Below are 21,046 nucleotides of genomic sequence, written 5' to 3'. Positions count from 1 at the left end.
TCCTTGTCTGGCTCAGACGTGTTCTCTTCATTTGCTGTCCCAAAGCCCTGTGGCCTCATTTCTTCTCTGCAGAGTGTAGAGAAGGAAGTCATTCCACAATTCTGGACGCCTTTACAGGCGCCAGGGTGGCTGGTTTTTAAACACCGACACGCCTGTAACTCGTGGACTGCCTCGGGAAGAGCGAGGCAAGGAGGTGTTCTCTCAGTTACTCAATAGCACCCAGACCACACTGCCTGCCACGGGGTGGGGGCTGGGCGGGCAGTGGAGCAGCTGTGCTGGGGCTGAAGTGACGAGGGTGGGTGGGCTCTCTGGGCTTAGGGGCGTGCACCACCGGGGCAGAAGCAGGGGCAGCCTCTGCTGCCTCCCTCTGCCGTTCTCACACTCTCCAGTATGTGCACGGCCACGATACCTGCCCTAGGCTGCCCGTCCCGTCACTTGTGGGTCCTCTCCTGACTCCTCTTTGTAGCTCTCTCTGCCCGTGGCTCTGGTTCTCCAGCGCATTGCTTAGTTCTCCTTTTCCTCCGCCCCCTCAGCATCCCCGAGCTCACTGTGCTGTGACCCAGCTATCCACTGAGCTGTCCCCGTGCTGGTTTCCTGCGTTTCTCAACCTTGACCCACCCTGTTTCCAGCCAGCGTTTCCATTGCTTATGTCGAGCACAACTTTACCCACTACGGCGTTTCTGTAATAACAAAATATTGATAGCCGAGTGGAATATGCATAGGTGGCTGGTTAAAGAAAGGATGTTTTATCTGAACGATGGAATATTGTGTAGCTCTAAAAAGAATAAAGATGCTGTGTTTTCAATTATTAGAAATGAGCTCCAAGCTATATTGTGAAATGAGAAAAGCAAAGCACACTGAAGTTAGTTAGTATTCAGCCTTCTGTGTAAGGACAGAGTGGAAACGGATGTGCAGTGAGTCCTTACTTAACGTTGCTGATGGGCTCTTGAAACTGTGGCAAAATGATGTGTCATAGAACCAGTTTTACTGTACGTGTATTGATATACACGAGAATTAAACTCCTATGGCAACTTTATCACAACATGAGGAGGGCCTGCTGCACATTTATATTTGTGTTTGCTTATATTTGCTCGTGGACAGCGTGGCAAGAATCTAGTGGGGGAGTGGGCGCACGGCATGGGGAAGGGAGCCCGGCTGTTCCCGTGGTGTGGCCGTGTGTGTGTGTCGCCTGCACAAATAAAATAATTGCATTTCTTTTATGTCTTAGGGATGCAGTAGTTCAACCTCTCATCTTTTATTTATGAATTGATGTATTTATTCCTTCTGTTACACAGAAATACCTGCTTATTTATTGATACATATATTTCTCTGACAGGGAGATGTTTAGTAAGTAGAGCCTCCTCTTAAATCAAAACATTTTGGGAAATATTTTTAGAAGGTAGCGTAAAAGCTGGGAGCTGAAGGAGAACATCACTGTGGCACAAAGACAGGAAGGGACTTGCCCAAGGTCACACTGTCAGTATGCGGTACCCAAACCCACGCAGTCTGGCTTCAGAGCATCTTCCTAACCACTGTGCTGAACAGCCCACACTGCCGCATTGTGCAACGCTAGTTGTCTGTCTTCGTCTGAACTACTGTTACTCACTCTGTATCAGGCTGGTCTAGCTTATGTTATGATGACAAACAAACCTCAGAACTCTCCGTAGCTCACAATAGCCAACGCGTATTGTGTTCTCGGCGTTGGCCCACCACGGTCAGTGTCCCTCTGCCCCTGCGGGTCTTCAGTATAGTCCAGGCTAACAGGGGCAGCCTCTAATGGGATGGGGGGGACAGAGTGGGGTAAACTGTAGTCAGATTTCACTGGCCAAAGCAAGTGACGAGGCCAAGCCTGCTGTCAGCAGGGCAAGAAAGGATTCTCCTCCTGCTGGGAGGGACAGTGAGTTTGTGAACAATAATAATATCATCTACCACAACGTCTAACTTCAGTCCAGAAGCACAAGATCATCTATGTCTAAAAAAGGGTAAATTTATACATTGTACTTTTCTTTGATTGCTATAGTCTGTTGCTTCTATAATCTAGATACGCGCTTATAGTTAGATTCAAGAAGGAAAAACAATTGGATAGAACATTGTTTTCAATCCTAAGAGTTTAAAAAATCAGCACCTGGAGAAACTGGATATCCACAAGCAGAAGAATGGATTTGGATTCTTACCTTATACCATAAACAGAAATTAACTCAAAATAGATCAAAGATCGAGATACAAGAGCTAAAACTGTAACACTCTTAGAAGAGATCGTAGCGGAACAGCTTCAGGACACTGGAGTTGGCAGTGATTTAATGGATATGATGCCAAAAACGCAGGCAACAAAAGGAAAAATACATAAATTGGACTTTATCAAAAGTAAAACCTTTTGTGCATCAAAGGACACCATCAAGAGAGTGAAAAAGCAAGTCGAAGAGCCACTTCTAGGAGAAAGATCTCAACTGCAAATCTTCCACGAAGGGCTTCCCCTGTTGTTTAGTGCCACTGAGGTGCACGGTGGGGGTCATTTAATAGACCCAAGCGTTTTGTGAGAGGGGCATGACTCGTCTGTTTTACAGTAAGGAGATCAAGGCACAGAAAGCATAAGGAATTGCAGATTCACATAGCATATTGGATGCAAAGTCAGGAATCTAATCCAATGGTGTGTTAGATTTCCATTGCTTTTCAAAAAACCACCCCACTGCTACCCGATGAGGTGACATTGATCTATCCTTCTAAGGATCTGGCCACCCTGGTCCCTCGATAATAAACTTAAGAGTCCTCCTATGTCCTTTATACTCCCTACCCACACCCCAGCCCAGCCCATGGGGCCCCTTTTAGCCTGAGTAGAATAAGCCTTCATCTTGGGGAAAATTTGAGCTGCCTGTCTCCTGGGAAAATCACTAGGTGTCTACATTTCCGGGCTCTGAAAGTCTGCAGTTTATTCCGTCACGGAATAGGAAGTGTGGCAACCGCAGTTCTCCCTTTTCAAAGCAGAACGGTTGGTTCCTCTCTGTAGTCCGAATTCTGGGGCTTGCCTTTGGCTAGAATTCTGCTTGCTCTTTTTTTTTTTTTACCCAGAAACGCAGCTACTCTTCCCTTGCCTGGCTGTGATACTCTTGTTTGCTAACACCATCAGATTACTAATATAATGCCAACATCCACTCTACCCCGACTCAAATTATTCCATGCAATCTCCTTCAAGCAAATTCTAACACCTAATGCATTCTCTCATTTTTAAAAATTATGAATAAGTGGCATGCTAATTAATCAAAAATCATGAAGCCTAGAAATACAGGAAGAGAGCTTAGTGGTGTAATAAAAATAAAACAGACAATTTAATTTGACACCCATCTAATGACAGAATCATTGTGGCCCTTTGTCATTCGATGCAAATAAATGGTAAGCATTTTACTTAGGTGACTATAATCTCCATTAACATTGTAAGTCTCTCCTATGATTTAATTCTTGTCACTGAGAACCCACGGCATCTCTTTTCTCCGTGCCATGCACGGAGGAGGGTGTGTAGCCGGAGTCATCCTGTGAGTACGGAGAACAGAGAGGGTGCCCTGCGACTCTTCTGCCTCTTTCTTGCCTTCCTTCTGGTCTGGTCAAATGAACTCGTTGTTTCCTCCGCGTGATTTCCACTTGTCCCTGGTGTCCCCTTCCCCCAAATGCCCACTCCTTGCCTCCACCCAATGTTTCCTTGAGCATCCCTCCCCTTTTTCTTTAAAAAATTTTATTCATTTATTTTTAGAGAGAGGGGAAGGGAAGGAGAAAGAGAGGGAGAGAAACATCAATGTGTGGTTGCATCTTATGTGCCCCCTACCGGGGACCTGGCCTGGCCAGCAACCCAAGCACGTGCCCTGACTGGGAATTGAACCGGCAACCCTTTGGTTCACAGACCTGCACTCAATCCACTGAGCTACACCAGTCAGGGCCTATCCCTCCCCTTTTTCTACTTCTTGATCAGCGGGACCTGTCCGGGGTCAGTGTGATGCCAACCAGTGCAAGGCTGTGGTGTCTTTGGATCAGTAGGCTGTCCCTGGTAGCCAAGTCTCTCCAGAACTGCAAGGAGGAATATGTGGTCACTGGGGCCCAAGAGTCAATCCCAGTTTCTTAAAATGTACATAACAAATTGGATCAAACCATCAGAATCTGTTAAAATGGAAATTCAGGCCAAGACCAAGAAAATTTTTAGCTTGAATCTCTCTTAGGGCTTTGCTGGAGAACAGAGACTCAGTCACTTGGTTATCTTGGGTTGTCTTAAAAGGAGTTTCCTAGCAGATTCCTGCCTGCCTAGACCCCTTCTTCTCCCCTGGAACGGCGCTCTCTCTGCTCCAAGCCTGGGTCCAGGGGCCCTTCCCCAACCCTGGCCTCGATTCAGACCGAGGAGGGCCGGTGCTGCCTCACCTGGGGTGGGCTGGGGTCATGGGACTGGGGCCTCTTGGGAACAGAGATGAGGGCACAGAAGTAACAGACGAAACCCTGTTGACCAGTCAGAGATGCTCAGTTCTACAGAAACACACCCGACTTTATGCCACCTGAGGTGCCCCCACAAAACTGACCATCTCCCCTGGACAGGGCTGGTCTCCAGTCCCCCAAAATGGGATTCAGAAGCCCATCCCCCCTGCCCCCCCCAATAAGCCAGGACCTCTTCCAGTTTACAGATGGATGAAGGGGGCTTTGACTCGATCTGTTGAGATCCAAAAAGAATCACAGACGGGACTGTCCCAGGAAATGGGGTCTTGAGGAATTGCTGGGTCACAGTGAGGAGTGCGCCTCAGCTGTGTGCATGCAAGTTCGTTTGTGGAGGGGCCCGTGTGTCTGCTGCGGGGATTCATTAGGGAGCGCTGCCCGTAACCTGTGGGAGACAGCGCAGTAATTTGATGTTCGGTATTTTCTCCTGCTGTCTCCATAAGTCTATTTGTTGTTCTTGCCAGAGACCACAGAGAACACGGTCATTTGGTGGGCTTGTCACAGATCCAGCGGTGCGGGGTGTCACACAGTGCAGCATCGAATGTCTTCGTTAGGCCCATGGTCACACAGTTGAAACCCGGAAGCTGATTGGTGACACTAAAGGGGAAAAGATCGTGTGGTTACAACCCATCACATCAGCCCTGCTTTTTCCTGATTTTGACAGGGGATTCAAGACCTGGAAAATTTTAGCTTAAGGTAAAAAGTTATATGAGTCTAGCAAGTAATGTGTATGCTAAAGCTTTTGTTTCAGAAACTACAGGTAAGGCCCATCCTGGCTCCTGGGGGAAAACAGCCGACCTCCTGGGGCACTGATAGAGGATTACCGACTGGGGACATCTGAACCTTTGTTCCAGGGAGAGCAGCCGACCACCCCTCCCCCTTGGGAACAGCTAACTGCCCAGGACAGGAATGTTGCAGCTTCTGAATCTCAAAGCCCTCACCGCACCTTGTTTGTCCTCCCCCACCCTCTTATAAAAGATCTGGCCAGGAAAGAGAAGGGAAGGTGGTTTGTTAGGGTATGAACCCGCCGTCTTCTCAGATCACCAGCCATCTGAATAAAGCACCCATAAAAGATTCAATCACTGTCATTGCTTCTTGGATTTGGTAGTGACAGGCAGCCCCAATGCCAGTGTCATTTCCGGTTACAGTTTCAGTCCCCTTCCATCCCAAGTCCATCTCTAAACTGACCCTTTCACGTGAACTCTCCTGTGAGCCTTCCTGGACTCACAACCTTGGATTCGTTCGCTCTGTGTTTGGTCAGAAACATCTCCTGGGTCATCTGTCCCATTTCCTCTCAGAAATGATGTTTTCGTCCTGAAGGTACTATGAGCACAGCGGGAGGCCTGAGAGGAGGGGGAAGAGATTTCTCTTTCCTTTCTGGGCAGTAGGCACCTTTAGGGAACGCTTCCTTGGCCGTCTCCCACCCCTTTTTCTGCCATTCAGCCCCTTCCAGTCTGACTGGGAAGAGTCTGGTTTCATGCAAAGGTTAAGGGTTTTGGAATCAAGTGGATGTGGGATCATACTTTGGCTCCATCAACTCCCAGCTTGGTGACATTGGACACATTTCTAACTCTCTCATCCTTATTCAACTGTCTATTAAATGAGGATTAATAAAAGCTTTTTCTACGGCATCACTGTCAGTACTTCAGAAACAGCATGTGTAAAGGGCCTGGCTGTAGGAGACTGTTCAGCGTGGTGCGGGCCCAGCTCCCACTCAGAGATGCACAGGACCCACGCCCACAGATAGGTTCTTCCATGGGGAATCAGGCCTGTAATGTGCCTAGGCTGCTTTGAGTCTTGCTTTTGCTAAAAAACTCGCTCACCCCGAATTGAGGACATATACTGCAAAGCAACTTTTTAAAATCCATGCTAAACCTTCCAGGGATGAGTGTAACCAGTTCAACCACTTTTGCCTTTTCATTTGCAAATATCCCTCTTCTGTGCTGTAATCAGCAGCACTGGCTCCTTTGTTTTCTGTAAAAGGTAACCACCTAAAGTGAACCTGTGCATAGTACATGAGGACCATCATGTAATGTGCCCAGAGAGAGAAATGAAGGCCTGTCATGGTGGAGGCCACGGCTTTTTGCCCTCCAGAGAGCGAAGCTGCTCGCCCTTTTCCTCCACAGGACTCGGTGGTCCGTGTGAATGTCTCTCCCCATCCACAATGTTGAGGACCCCACCAGATGGGGTCCGCATCACCTGGCATGTAGTGGACAGTGAATGTGCACTTCCTCTCCTCTGTGGGACGCCCACTTACAGGCTGGAGGGCTGACTTGCTTTCTGTGTGACTCAACCTCTCCTGACATACACTGTGATGTCATGTTGTTCACCAGTGCTCTGTCCACGGCACGGCAGATGGGAGAAAGCTCTTAGGAGTTAACATTTGTAGATATAAGGCACAGACAAGTTGTTTATGATTTCCTTTCTTTAGAAAAAGAAGTCACATCTGTGTGTAGGAGGGTGCAGCCAGGGGGCCCCCAAAAGAAGGATTTGTAATGAGGTCCAGAACTCAAGGTGTCCAGGAAATATTAGAAAGATATATAGGATGTCCTCACCACCCCCCCAGGTGTGAATTGGGGGAAGGGACACACTGAGCAGGGCCATTGAGAGCTGTTTTGCATAGCAAAAGCTTTGCAGCTAACCTCTGGCACGGTCATTTAACATATCTATAACATTTAAGTGGTTTCATAGATACGTTAAATAGCTGTGGCCATGCTTTGAGCGAGGGGGATGGGAGTGACTTCCACCCAAGATGTAACAGGGAGGCAACTTCCCCTCATTACAGAGCCTACGTGAGAGCTTGGAGAAGATTGGCTCCATGACATGGGGCCATGTCTGCCCAGACTCACTATGGCAGCCCAGGAAAGCTGGAAAGATATGGGAGTGCTAGCAAGTATAGCTGATTGTGGGAGGAGTCGCAAATGGGGCTGCAGAAGAAGATTGGTGTGGAGATTTAAACCCAGATGCAGCAGCCATTGAAGAGAGGACCGGGCAGCTGTGGCAGTGAGGAGAACTACACGCTTCTGGCAGTGTGGGAACCCCCTGCAGCCATGAGAAGAATCACCATGTGGCTTTAGCATAGAACCACCAGGTGGCTTTAGCAAAGAATCACCACGCAGCTTTAGCTGGAGATCCTGGCGGCACAGCTGATGGTGCCGGGAACTGAGGGAGGCCTACCAGCTGAGCACGGATTACTGGGAAGAACCGGGGGGCTGCCTGAGCCATGGACTTCTATTTCTTTTCCTGAGATATGCTACCCCAGACTAGGCAAAGGGGGGGAACGAAGGACTGTGTATGTTTGTGGGTGTTTTAAGGGACTTTGGGATTTTGATGAAGACATTAAGTCATTACTTTTAAGGCTGTATAACTTGAATAAATAATTCCTTTCTTTTTCACCAATCTCTAACATCGAGAGCTATAATTCTCTGGTGATAGGAAAGGTGAACCTAGTACAGGGGGACCCCAGGAGAAGGGGGGATCAATTTGATAGCACTGTGGGACCCTCTTCCCTGGTGGCCAATCAGGGAAAATCATGGGAGACCGCATGCGCAGTAGCTTTAAAGTAAGACAACTACTTGTACATGCGCAGTAAAGGCCCGCCAAAACTAGCCAGGAAGGATCCGCCCTTTAACAATAGAGTCCCTCCAGCCCATGAGGTCCATCTCTGCTTGGAGATGGCCTGCTCCCATGTTCTCTGCTATAAACTCTGGGTGTTCGGTTCAATTCTTTGTCCTGATCACCGAGAACCTGGTTACCTGTGCTCACTTGTAACATGGGGAACTTGTAAGAACCTAGTAATAAAATGTGATCTGTGGGTTAAAAGAGACTTATGAGATATAGCTGGATCCTAATTTGAACAAAATAATTTGTTGTAGGAATACTCTTCTCTCTACTTAGACATGTTGGATATGTTCCATAATATTAAAACATTTACAGAAAAATGTGTCTCTGGGAGTAGATGGGTTGGAAGCAAGGAGAGGAAGAGAACAAAGACGTAGGTCTCAGCCTTTTTGCCATCCAGGACAAACCCACTGCATCTCAGGTCTAGGCTCTTGAGGCAAACAAGGATCCCCGGAAAAATGTGAAATGCTTACGTACTTGCCGTTGAAAACGGAGTTGTCGATCCAACGCCACCCTTTCTCTGCCGGCTGGTATCGTAAGCCAATAAAATACTTCTCCGCTCCAGTTATGTCCTGGAGAAACCTCTAGAAAACAGAACGATCTTTGCTGTTGTTTCCCTTGTGCCAGTGGCCCCATGATTCTGCCTGATTCTGGGATCGAGGAAGACTGGCAGGGGACTTGGGGACCGGCTACTGCTGACAGCCGACATAAACCCCAGAGAAGTAATCCCCAGTCTACCCAGGGCATCAGGATCGCTTGGAGACCTTGTTAAAACCGGCTGTGAAGTCTGCTGGACCAAGGATTTAGATTTCTAACATATTCCCAAGGGATGGGAAATGGCAGGGGAGGGTACTATGCCCTCTAAAAAAAGGCAATTTCAAATGCCTCCCCTTTCTTGGCACTCTCTGCATAGGGTTGTTTCACTGAATGCCAGACATCTGACGTTCCAAATGAGGTTTGGTCAAGTGAATTTGTCAAGTACTTGGCAAGAGAAAACAGATTTAAAGTGTATCGCTAAGGCAGATAATTCCACTGGAAATAATCAGTGTTTATTGAGTATTTGTTGACTTGACACTCATCCAAGATATCTTAGTTTCTGTATTACATTAAAGAATAACAAATACCCCAGCCGACAGGCTGGGAACTCCTGGCCTCTTCTGTACCCTTCCCGTACTCAGTGGACATCCGGGTCCATCGGGATGTTCTCTGCTTCCCCATGGCTGGTGCCTCGGTCCCTCCTTTCCCAGTGCTCTCCTTCCCAGAAATATACCATTGTATTACTTTTAAAAATCAGTGACCAAATGTACTCATTTAGCAAACATTTCAGTGTCTATTATGTGCCAAGCATTGTATGAGGCTGGGGATATGGAAACAAATTTGTTTCTCCTAAAGAAATTATTATCTAAAACAGCGGTTGGCAAGCTACGGCCAGCAGGCCAAACCCAGACTATAGCCCATTTGTGTAAATAAGGTTTTATTAGAACACAGCCAGGTCCACTTAAAAAATATTGTTTATGGCTGCTTTTGAGGTACAAGGGCAGCATTAAGTAGTCATGACAGAGACCTTATGACCTGAAAGGCATAAAATATATACTATTTGGCTCTTTAAGAAAAAATGTGCTGACCTATGGTCTAACACAAGGGCTTTTAACTCTTTTGCTGGACAAGATTCCTAGGGGATCTATGAAGCTGTTGGAGTTGTATTCAAAATATTGTGCCCATATAATGTTTCTGGGAAGAGGTGCATAGATTTCCCCTCTAGTTCTAAGACCCCAGTCATGCCTGCATGTAGAAGAGGCAGAGCTACGATCATAAAAGACAGATGCGTCAACCGGCACCGTGTGGTGCCCCGGGAAGCATGTGCTGGGTCTGGCACAGGCTGAAGGAGGGAGTGATCGACTCTGTGTGAATTTGGGGTTTTCCAGAAAGACACTGGAAGAGGTGCGCTTGAGATGAATTTTGGCAGACAGCTGTCTGTTGGGCAAATGGTGGGCAAGGGCATGGGTCAGGGTTGGACTCTCCGGAAGAGGGAGCATCAGACCCCAGGCAGACTGCAGAGCAGCCGGGAGTGTTTGAGGGACTGCAGGATGTCCAGCGTGGTTAGCGCAGAGGTCGGAGGGAGAGGGCTGGGGATGCAGACCTGGAGAGGCTGGATCGTGTGTCCTGCCAGGGAAGCCAGACTGGCAAATGGCCCAGCCAGTCTGGAGCCGCAGAGATTTTGTGAGATTGGTTCCGTGGAGGATAGGTAAGAAGGATCAAAACCAGGGGCAAAGTGAGGAGTGAGAAGAATTTGGAAGAAATCTAGATGAGAGGTGAATTATTTTCTACAGGGACAGATAGGGAAGGATTTGTTCAGCAACTGATTTAAGAGCAAAGAGAAAAGGTCAGGTCCCAGCAAACTGTCAGCATTTGATCTTGGGTGGCAGGGTTACTCGCCAGGATTTGGAATGGAGCAAGAGGGGAGGGTGGGTAGAGTTTAGTGGACTCAGTTGGAATATGGCGAATTTGTGGTGCTTTCGAAACATCAAAGGGGAATTCGATGTCCTGTCTGGTCTGGAGAGAGCTAGCCGGAAGAGGCTGAGCTGCAGACACAGACTAGAGAATCCTCAGCAAACCACTGGTGTGGAGCTTTTTCTGGGCTTAGCGTGGAGGATGAGTGGTAGAGGACACCAAGGGTGGCGCTTGACATGCACCAAGACTTAAGGGTTGAGTAGAAGAAAAGAGGCTGTCTACTTTCTTTCCCATGCCCCACTTCTCCTCTTCTTTTTTCTCCCCACTCTCCTGCTCCTGGTGTTCTACTGTAAAGTATTTTTTCTTCCCAGGGGGTCCTTAGCCCTAGAGGATCTGTCACTGTTTGTTGGACAGCTCCATCCAAGATTCACAGGAGATCCTCGTACAGATTCTAAGAAGGGGGAAGGGACGGAGGGGACAGAAGGAAGATTACTGTACGCAGCACAATGTCTAGCACTCCTCTGATGCCTAGGATTTGCAGGAGAGACAACTATAAACTAAACTGTATTACAGTCTAAAACTGAGTAGAGTGTAGGTTTTGGAGTTAGAGAGCTCTCAAGTCCATGTGCTGTCACTCGGCAGGTGTACGGCCTTGGTCAGATTACTCCTCGGTGCCCTGGTTTCCTCATACATAAATTGCGGATAATAACACCTCCCCGGAATTGTTCTGACGATAAAGGAGATAATAAAACAAAGCTTTCTGCATAGTGTTAGCTATTTTCATCATAACTGGATACCAGAATCCCGATTCTATGACCTAATTTCTTTGTGTTTCTTGTATCACTCATTTTGTTAATTTGCAACTTCCATATTTATGAGGCAAACTGTGATGATACATTAATTAACAGCTCATATCATTGCAGTCTTCCATAGTTCTTAAAGAACTTGCGTACACATCAGTCCATTTGGCCATTCCCTGCACTTCAGGTGTTCTGGCCCATTGCCAGGATGCCAGTCTGCTCCTGTCCCCCCCCCCCCCCCGGGAGAAACCACAGAGGGTGGGTTTTACGAGCTCAAGTGGACCTGAGGAGCACACCCCAGGGCTACTGAGAAGGGCGTCCCGTCTCCCTGTTGGGAACAAGGAGGTCCAGCTCCCAGCCAGCCACCTCTCCTCCCCTCGCCCCCAGCGTGCCCCTGCTCCGCCAGTCAGGTTGCCCACCACCTCCTCCCCCTGAGGCTGGCCACAGGTGGGCTGCTGTGTGTGCCCTTCCGACCCTCTCACCAGTTTCTCTGGTGTGTTGACAATGGCCAAAGTCGATCCTTGCGCTTCACAAATGGCCCTGCTTTCGTCCCAGGGCATTTCCGAGGTGAACAAGAAAAAACATCTTCCTTGAAGAAAATCCCACCTCCTGGGGCAGACTAAGGGGATTTGAGGGAAGAGAGTGTGAGATGAGCGGTCGAGGGTGTGAGCCCTGGAACTGACTCAGAAGACGGTGGCACGTGGGTTTGTTTATAACGACTGTGTTTATATAAATCAGCCTCGATCCAGGGAGACATGTTTCCAGTTGAGTCTCAGTTTCCCTGTCTATAACATGAAGGGGATGAATTAGAAGGTCTTTATCCATCCCTTTGGGCAAAAAAGTTTCATAAGAAAGGGGGCAGCGGAAAAAGTCTTTGAGAACTCTGTACATGAGCCGGGGCCAGGTGACTCGGTTCGTTGGAGGGTCGTCCCATACACCGAAAGGTTGTGAGTTCCATCCCCGGTCAGGGCACATATGGGGGGCAACTGATTGGTGTTTCTCTCTCTTTCCCCCCTCTCCCTACCTTTCCCCTTCTCCCTCCCCTCCTTCTCTCTCTCTAAAATCAGTAAGAACATATCCTTGGGAGAGGATTAAAAAGAGCCGGTACATGAGAACCCGGGGCTGGAGAGGAGGTAATAGCCCTGCCCTTTACCTGTTCCAGAGCTCTCTGTGGGACTGAAGCTGACGTCACCGTTCCTGAAAATCTGCGGGACTGAAATGAGAAGCAGACCTGAAGGTAGGCATGTGATGAATATGACACACAGACATCAGAGCAGCTGTTTGGTCCCTGTGACTATTTGCCTCTGGACAGCGGAGGTGACAGGGGCTCTCGGTCACTCAGTGCTAGAATTTTTCGGAGATTTTCTTTCTTGGAACCTTCCAGCTAACTACTACCATTATTCGTCATGCCCCTCACCCCGAGTTCTAGTTCATGTCTTTTTTTTCTTGGTGTGGCAGTAGGTGTGAAATGCTGGGAGAAAGAACAGGAGAAAGGAAGAGGAATGGATGAACTTAGTATCAGAAGGAAACCTCTCACCCCCTTCTCGCGGCCACCTCTGACAGCATTTTCCCCAAAGGCCTAATCGGGCCACCGCCCCTGCAGGCGCCACACAGCATCTTCGCTGCGCTCCCCGGCCTGGCGCCTCGAACCCTGCATGAAAACGCATCGTCCTGGCCGGTAACTTTCGGGCCCTTCCCTGAGCAGTGCTCAGCGATAAGGACGTGGCTACCTAGAACAAGTTTCAGGGTCAGGGGCTGGCTATTGGCAGACAAGAAGGCAGGTGAACATTTCTAGGGGCAGAAAAGAGTGAAATATTGCTTCGAATAGAAATAAGGAAGTCGATAGATCCCAGGAGGCCTCATTTGTCCCGGGACGCTGGCTGTCTGACCAGGCAGGCGCAGTGGCTCTGGGGGTGGCTGAACGCATCCTCACTGGCGTAATTATGGTGGAAGATGCGTTTAGTTCACCCAGATACCGCATTAGCTGCTTACAATTATATTAATAAAACATACAAGTTTGCACCCTCCTTTTATCTCAGTCTCCAGTTCAAAGGCTCTGTGTGATATGTGTGTAATAATCTGGTTTTCACCAGAAACCGACACCACTCCACAAATACTTCATGAGCATCTCCGCCACAGACCTCAGGCTACCGAGAGGCTCGGTTGGTACAAAGACAAACAAGAGATTATCCTCCTCCTAAAGATGTGCATAGTAGGAGGTGTCTTCAGAGGAAGTGAGAAAGAGATTCTCGGGAAAGTCTCGAGAGGAGGTGAGTTTAGTGGGGAGAACTGCGCCCCCTTCTCCTCACCCCCAAAGCTCTGCCAGCGCACCCTGTTCTTTATAGTCTACCAGCGTCCTCTGTTGCTGTTATCCTTCTATGGCTGGTCCGCTCTAGTGCTCGGCACACGCGGCGATGCTGAATATGTTTTTCCCCCGGTGGCGTGGGCTTCTTTGTAATAATTCCTTTAGGGGCACAACGTGCCAGCCTTTGCTAAGTGCTTTCCCATTACGTCACAGTGATTCCACACAAACCCTCCCCAGGCCCAGGAGGGACATGGAGGGTTAGGCATTGCACTCAGTCTAGTCTAGGGTTCCCAACTATAAAAGGAAGGGAAGACATTAGAAGCTAGTTTTTTGGATGTACTGCATGTATTTCATTTTATTTTCCAGTTTTATTGAGCTATAACTGACATACAATATTTTGTAAATTTCAGATGTACAGTGGGATGATTTGATGCACATGTCCACTGCAAAATTTATTACCACAATGAGATTAGTTAACACCTTCATCACTACAAATAGTTGCCCCCTTTGTTCGGTGGTAAGAACATTTAAGATCTACTCTTTCAGCAACTTCCAGGCATCGAATACAGTATTGTTAACTGCAGTCACCGGGGTTCTCAGGTTGCTGTCCATTAGATGTGCATCCCCAGGACTCATATATCTTATAAATTAGGAAATCTTTATGATCACTCCCTGCCAAATCAGTTCTTGGGAAAAGTCCCTGAGAGAGGTCTTTAGGAATCCAGCACCTAAGAACCTGGTGGAGAGGAGATTATTGGCATGCACGTTACCTGTTCCATAGCTCCTTGTGGGGCCGAAGCTGTCGTTACTTTCACCAAAAATCCGTGGGACTGCAAAGAAATCAGCTGTCGGCTCAGCCCCAGCTGCGGGGTGAGTGTAACGAACATCCCTGCAGGGGCTGCTAGGCACTGTGACTACTCATGGAAAATGTTGAACGCTCTGACTCTGAGGTGGGCAAAGGTATGTACGTGTGTTTGTGACTATGCTCATCCGTTCCTGTTCACATTTTCTTCCTGCTCTTGGATGGGATGGGAATGGCAGCTTCAGGCTGGGTCATCAGGAAGCCAGCTCTTACCCGCCTTGCTGTCTCCTAATCCCATTCCCTCCCTCATTTAGTTTCCCTCCTGGAGAAGATTCTACTTGCTGCAATTGCAGCAAATTCCCTTGGTATGAGGCTTTTCTTTCTAAGTTTGGACAAATAAGTTTCTATGCACGCAGAAGAAAACTTCCTGCCCCTGTGAAATCCTTTATCTTAGATTACCGCTCTTAGTGCAGCCTACCATTAGGATGAACTGCGGCTGAATGTTCACATTTTATCAACAGCAACAAGCACTGCTGAGTATTTCAGCTCAGATTACCCAACTTGTACCCTAGGGCAAAAGCTTTGTGTGGGGTTCTGCATCTCCAGGTGGACTGAGGAACCTGGCCCCTGGTGTGTTTGCGGAAGTGTCAGTTGCTCGCAGGTGGAAAGACTTGGGCACTTAACCTCACCTTCTGAGAAAGGAGCCAAAGGACAAGACAGTATGGAGCTGGGGTGAGAGGTTGCTCAAATACTCACAGTAAAGCAGGAAGAGGGTCGTTCCGATAATTTTAAGCGCCACCACGATAAGCACAGAGATGATCATGTGCCATTTCATGACGGAGGAGCTGAGGAGGCCTGTGGGGGTTAGAGCACATGCCACCATCAGTGTCTGGGGACCAGAGGTCTTTCCACCAGGATGCATGCCAGTGTCTTCCTCAGGCACCCTTGGGAAGGGGACTTGGGAGACAGGCGTGCCATTGACAGGTGCCAGGAGGAGATACAGCACAGGCCCCGAAGATGGGTGGGATTTGTTCCGGTTGGGAGCCTTGGAACTTGGCATGGCGTCTCTCCTTCACCCATCCTTTAGCTCTGGGCCTCAGCCCTGTCCCCGTCTGTGGCTACTAAATTCTGTCTAATGAAATAAATCCTTTCTTGGACTTTGAAAACACTTAGCCTTGAAATGATTCTTGTTCCCTAGCACCTTCCTTAGTCGTCTTGGCCATACTGACTTCAGCTGTCAGAAGCCTCAGTCTTAAGGACTGTGGCGGGAGCTGACAGATAGGATGGGTGTCCGTGCAGGGTTGGTGCTGGGGAAGAGCCAACCGTCTGTGCAGAGGACACGTAGACTTACCTGCTCCCTCCTGGGAGGCTGAGCTTGTTGTCCGGTGGGGATCTTCCCAGTGGTCTTACTCCTGGCGCAGTGCACAGAGGCCCCTTTTCCTGAGAGTATGTTCCTTCTGCTCAGGCAACGTCCTTCCTCCCTCACGGTCTCTCTGACTTGGCAGCATCCCCAGGCAAACCCTTCTTCCTGTTCAGCGTTCTTGGCAAAGAGAGAGGGTGGGGCAAGGAGGGGAAGGGAATCGACAGCTTTTGCGGGGAGAGGAAGGTTCCTGCCGGGGCAGTTCCAATACAGAGGACCATTTTTAGGAGAATTTGGAAGACAAAATACCTCAATGCAGATGAATCCTTTCTCTGTATCTGAATGTCATTGAAATGCAGTGGGAAGGAAATGGAGTAAACACTTAACAAATAGGGAACCTGCATGAAGGGTATCTGGAAATTATTTGTACTTGCCTTGCCATCTTTTTGCAAATCTGAAGTCACGGATATTGGTGAGCAGGTCCTTACGTGCCCCATTCTGTCCACTCACGGCCTGTCATATGGCTTTGCTCAGTCCCCTCTGGCCCCAGCCTCTCACCTCCCAGACCGTGTGTCCTGTGACGATGGTGACTCCTCAGTAATTTTGGAGCGTGGCGCTCTGCTGGGTACAGGAGACGAAGTGAGGGCGAACAATGCTCAAGTCTTCTTTTCAAGGAGTGTTTACTGCATGTTAAGCTTGAGGTTTTCCTTTACATAAAAAAGCTACATGGATTCATTAGAATATATTGGTAAGGAAACATGAGAAAATGAGAGACATCCATATAAGTTCACACATTTAACCATAGTCATTGTTAACACCTCTGGGTGAGTATCTTCCTAGACGAGTAGGTAGGTAGAACAAATAGATATTGATTCGTTTAGAAGTGGAATCATTTTGAATATAGGGGTGAGGAGAAAGTATGTTTGTGGAGCATATAATAGGTGCAAAGCACCAAGAGAACCCTCTCCCATCTCCCGGGCACACCCACATACATGCCTCTGTACTTGCTTAACTAGATAATTCTGATTCCCCTTTTGGATCTTACTTAGGTTAAATGTCACTTCTTTCAGGAGAGTTTGCCTGCTGATTCTCCTTCCCTGCTCCAGCTGGGTTAAGGTGCCCTTTATTTATGGTCTCATTATATCGTGTCCTTTTTCCTTGAGTGCTTATTGAACTATGATGCGTTCCTGCGCTTTCCCTGCTGGACGCTAGGAAGCCGTGGAGGCGGGGCTTCCTGTCTCTCTGCCGCTGCGACTCCAGTCTCCAGCACATCCGCGAGGCTCAGACACTGCAGCTCAGCCACGGGCTTCTAGGCTTGCTGGGTTTCGTGATTTATTTGAGAGAGGGTAGCAGGGCCTGCAAAATATTTCTAATCAATGAACATTTTTTTTGCAATATTCTTTATACCAATTAATACATTTGCTGCTGTAGTTTTCAATAAGGATAACTTAAGTGCTAAACCATCTCCGAAGGGGTCGATTTCTGATGAGAAAACTTCACATCTTAAATAACCAGCCTGGAGAAAGGAATGTGACTATATTATTTCGAGGACAACTCACCATCCCCTAGTTAATAGAGTTAATTTTTATTCATTTATATGCTACCAGTACTGTGTTATTGTTAAGTAGATCACCACTCAGACCATATGACAAGCCAGACTTCATAGAATGGACAGAGTAAGGAGTCACTAACGGGACCCCCTCGTAGAACTCGGTGACACATACAGTCACCTGAAGAGTCAGGGCCTGGCGGTGAGGGGTGGCGGTGGGAAGCGGAGATTGCAGAGCAGCTGTCGCACTTGCACTTGGAGCAGTGGCTTACTGAGTCAACCGCAAGCCGTGCTGCAGAGGGATAATGAGGACACGACTCCCTTTCTGTCCAGCGCCCAGCGCTAGGCAGAGGAAACGCTGGCGTAGCAGCCAGACTCCTGCTCAGGTTGCCTCCAGCCGGCAAAACAGAATGAGACGGGGAAACCCTGTCCCCTCCCCTGCCCGGCTCGCCTTACCAAGTCCTCTAGGGTTGACTCTTTGGATATCTATCAGGTCCCACCTCAACTTTGAATGATTCAAATGGTACCTGTGACACAACATCAAGAAATGACCTGGACCCGTGTGCTAAGAAAAGCTCGGGCATTTTCCTATAGAAAAGTCAAATTCATAAGCGTGTCCAGCAAGAACGTCTGTGATGGGACTTGTTAAAGTTAGACTTATCCGTGAGCTGAAAACCACAGGGACGGCATTTCGCAATGGCGAGGCACTGAGGTCTGCTCGTTGCATCGTTCAGCAGGAAGCTCTCTGTGCTGGGAGACTCATGGATGTGGCAACGCAAGCTGTGTGCCAGCCACGCCTGAAAGTCCAGAAACGCAGAAAAGCCAGGCTTGGTGGGGTGAACTGGGGAGTCTGCTGTACTCCACTCGCACGCTAAGCAACACTGAGATGAACAAAAGAAACACAGTCACAGTGTCGGTCCCAAGAGTCCCTACTTGCTTGGTTATTGAAATGATTAGTGGGCTCCCCGGGGGAGGCGATGTTTGAGTGCCTATAAGGCTGTCCACAGCTGAGTGAAATGGTTCTGCCATCTTTGTGTCTGCTCCTGGGCTTACTGGTTCCATTTATGGATTTTGTCCCACCCATTCTATTATAGATCTTCTGGTTGCTGGTGTAAGAACTTCCCTGCAGCCAAACATAGGCAAGAGTGGTATGTGTTGACTCATGAAATACGATCAAGTGTTTTACAGTGACACCAAAGCAGGACAAGGACGTAGCTGACCTCTGGAACATCAGCAGCCAAATGAGACTCAGTTTTGCAATATCTACCTCTATGCTATGCTCATTTCTATTTGTGAGAGGAACTAGGATGAGAAACATAGCCATGATGAGCTTTTGGATTTTATGTCTTACACATTTTTTTCTTGGATTAAGAAAAAATCCTGGAATTGACCCATCAAATATGGTAAGGGCAGGATCACGGTAAACATTTTAGATGGAGCCAAGGAGGAGCAGTTACCTGCAGAAGTAGGCGGTGGTTGTCAGAAGAAAGAAGGTTCTAGGAAGGAAAACCATCTGGTCTGCTCCATCCATCCTTGCTACCTCTTACCTGCTCGCTCCTCCCAGAGCCATGGCCTCCAGCCTTGCCTTTCTCTCTGCCTTTGAACCCAATTCCAAACTGACCTTTCCCAGATGAGCTTCTCTTTGGATGACCACACATTTATTTCTACTTCTATTCTCTAACCTGAATTTTCATTCTCTATTTTCACAACTTGGCTGCTGTTTTCCAACTAGGTGACATGATGTCAATCCAGTTGCATTAAGCTTCAAACCACATTTACTTACCATTTTCCTCAAACTCAATCCAATTTCCTTTCTCCACTTCTTTATTTTTGTTAATGATTGTGTCATATTATAACACACTTACACACTGAAAACATCCTTGATTCTTCGTTTTCTCTCAACCACATATTAAAATACTAGTTGATGTTTTTCAAAAGCTCTTTTATACCTTTGCCATTCCCACTACTCCATCCAAGTCCAAATCTTTAATCACAGTTGGGGTGCAAATGGCTCAAACCCTTTGCCTCCTGTGTTTCCAATCAGTATTAGGCAACACCATCAGTCATATCATTATAAAATCACTGTTAAGGTCATGTCACTTCCCTATTTAAGATTCTGTTATAGCCATTAGCATTAACAAGCCTCTTGAGTTTGGGAGAAAATATTTGTAAACTATATAGCTGATAAGGGGTTGATATCCAAAATAGGTATGCAACTCATACAACTCCATAGCAAAACAAAAGAGAACAAAAGCCAAACCTTATTAAAAATTGGCAGAGGATGTGAACTGATATTTTCCCAGAAAAGACATACACATGGCCAACAAGTATTACAGGAAAAGGTTCTCAGCATCACTAATTATTAGAGAAATGCAAATCTAAACCATAATGAGATATCATCTCACACCTGTTAAATGGGTATTATCAGAAAGACAGCAGATAACATGCCGGTGAAGATGTGGACCTTCGTGCCCTGTTGGTGAGGATGGAAGCTGGTACAGGTGCCGTGAAAAACTGTGTGGAGGAGCTTGAAAGAACTGAAGTAGAACTATCATATGATCCAGCAATCTCACTTCTCTCTAGGTATACATCTGAAGAAAATGAAATCACTATTTTGAAGCACTACCTGTACTTCCTTGCAGCACTATTCACAATAACCAAGAACTGGGAGCAACCTAAGGTCCATCCACAGATAAATGGATACAGAAAATGTGATATATATTATCCAGCCACAAAAAGGAAGGAAACCCTGACATTGGAGACAACATGGATGGACCCTGAGGGCATCGTGCTAAGTGAAATAAGTCAGAGAGAAAGACAGATACTGTGTGATCTCACATACATTTGAAATCTAAAATCATTGGACTCAGAAATGGTGGTTGCCAGGAGCTGGTGGTGGGGACAGGGAGATGTTGATCAAAGGGTATAAACTCTCAGTTATAATGTGAATACATTATAATGTGAATACATTTTGGGGACCTCATGTACATTATGGTGACTATAGTTCATAATACTGAATTGTATGTATATTTGAAAGTTGCCACGAAGGTAGAGATTTAATAATTGCACCATAACCACCACCACCAACAAAATGGCAGTTATACAAGGCAAAGGATGTGTTAACTAACCTGATTTGGTAAACATTTCACAATATATATGTGAAATTAAGGTATCAAATCACTACATTGATTCATTAATCTTACAAATATTACATGTCAGTGATATTCTTTCTCAATAATGGGGGGATGCAGTATATTAAAATTTGTGGGATATGGCAAAAATGGTTAGGAAACTTAAAGTTTAAAGTGTTTATATTAAAACTCAAAAAATTAACGATGTAATTTTATGCCTTAAGAAGCTAAATGAGAGAGAAATTAAACCTAAGAAAGTAGAAGAAATGAAATAATAAGCAATAGAAACTAAGTAGAAGAAAATAAAAGAAGTTTGGAAATATCAATAAATCAATAAATCTCTAGGTAGAGTGATGAATTAAAAAGAGAACAAAAGTGATTAAAATTGGGAATGAAAGGGGTTAGCAAAACAAATATTACAAATGTTAAAATGACAATAAAGGGACATTATAATTAAATTTATGCCAATAAATTAGAAAATAGACAAAGTCCTTGAAAAATACAACTTACCAAAATAGACACAATGACAAATAGAAAATATTAATAATACTCTAGTTATTAAA

General features: G+C 46.9%; 1 protein-coding gene across 1 annotated transcript; it reads right to left on the bottom strand.

The window, feature by feature from the left end:
* Positions 1-4,825: 4,825 nt before the first annotated feature.
* On the bottom strand, positions 4,826-15,932 carry CLEC5A (C-type lectin domain containing 5A). The gene is made up of 6 exons (XM_045855746.1): positions 15,795-15,932; positions 15,200-15,298; positions 14,412-14,471; positions 11,819-11,955; positions 8,563-8,669; positions 4,826-5,061 (listed from the first exon to the last, which is right to left on the bottom strand). Exons 2-6 carry the CDS (start codon positions 15,276-15,278, stop codon positions 4,947-4,949), a joined length of 498 nt encoding a protein of 165 aa, XP_045711702.1. The 5' UTR covers positions 15,279-15,298; positions 15,795-15,932; the 3' UTR covers positions 4,826-4,946.
* Between the last annotated feature and the right edge of the window lie 5,114 nt (positions 15,933-21,046).

This window comes from Phyllostomus hastatus, unplaced genomic scaffold (genome assembly GCF_019186645.2).
Source record: "Phyllostomus hastatus isolate PE091 unplaced genomic scaffold, TTU_PhHast_1.1 phas_scaffold_114, whole genome shotgun sequence".
In the NCBI taxonomy this organism is placed as follows: domain Eukaryota; kingdom Metazoa; phylum Chordata; class Mammalia; order Chiroptera; family Phyllostomidae; genus Phyllostomus; species Phyllostomus hastatus.
The sequence above is the reverse complement of the archived record's forward strand: the minus strand, read 5'-3'. Positions and strand labels throughout refer to the sequence as shown.

Excerpts from the sequence above, each read along its gene's own strand:
- CLEC5A (XM_045855746.1), bottom strand. The coding sequence starts at position 15,278 with ATGAAATGGCACATGATCATCTCTGTGCTTATCGTGGTGGCGCTTAAA. Across the intron at positions 14,472-15,199 it reads GACCCTCTTCCTGCTTTACT|TCCCACGGATTTTTGGTGAA; the intron begins GTGAGTATTTGA and ends ATTTCTTTGCAG. Across the intron at positions 11,956-14,411 it reads CACAAGGAGCTATGGAACAG|TCTGCCCCAGGAGGTGGGAT; the intron begins GTAACGTGCATG and ends AAATCCCCTTAG.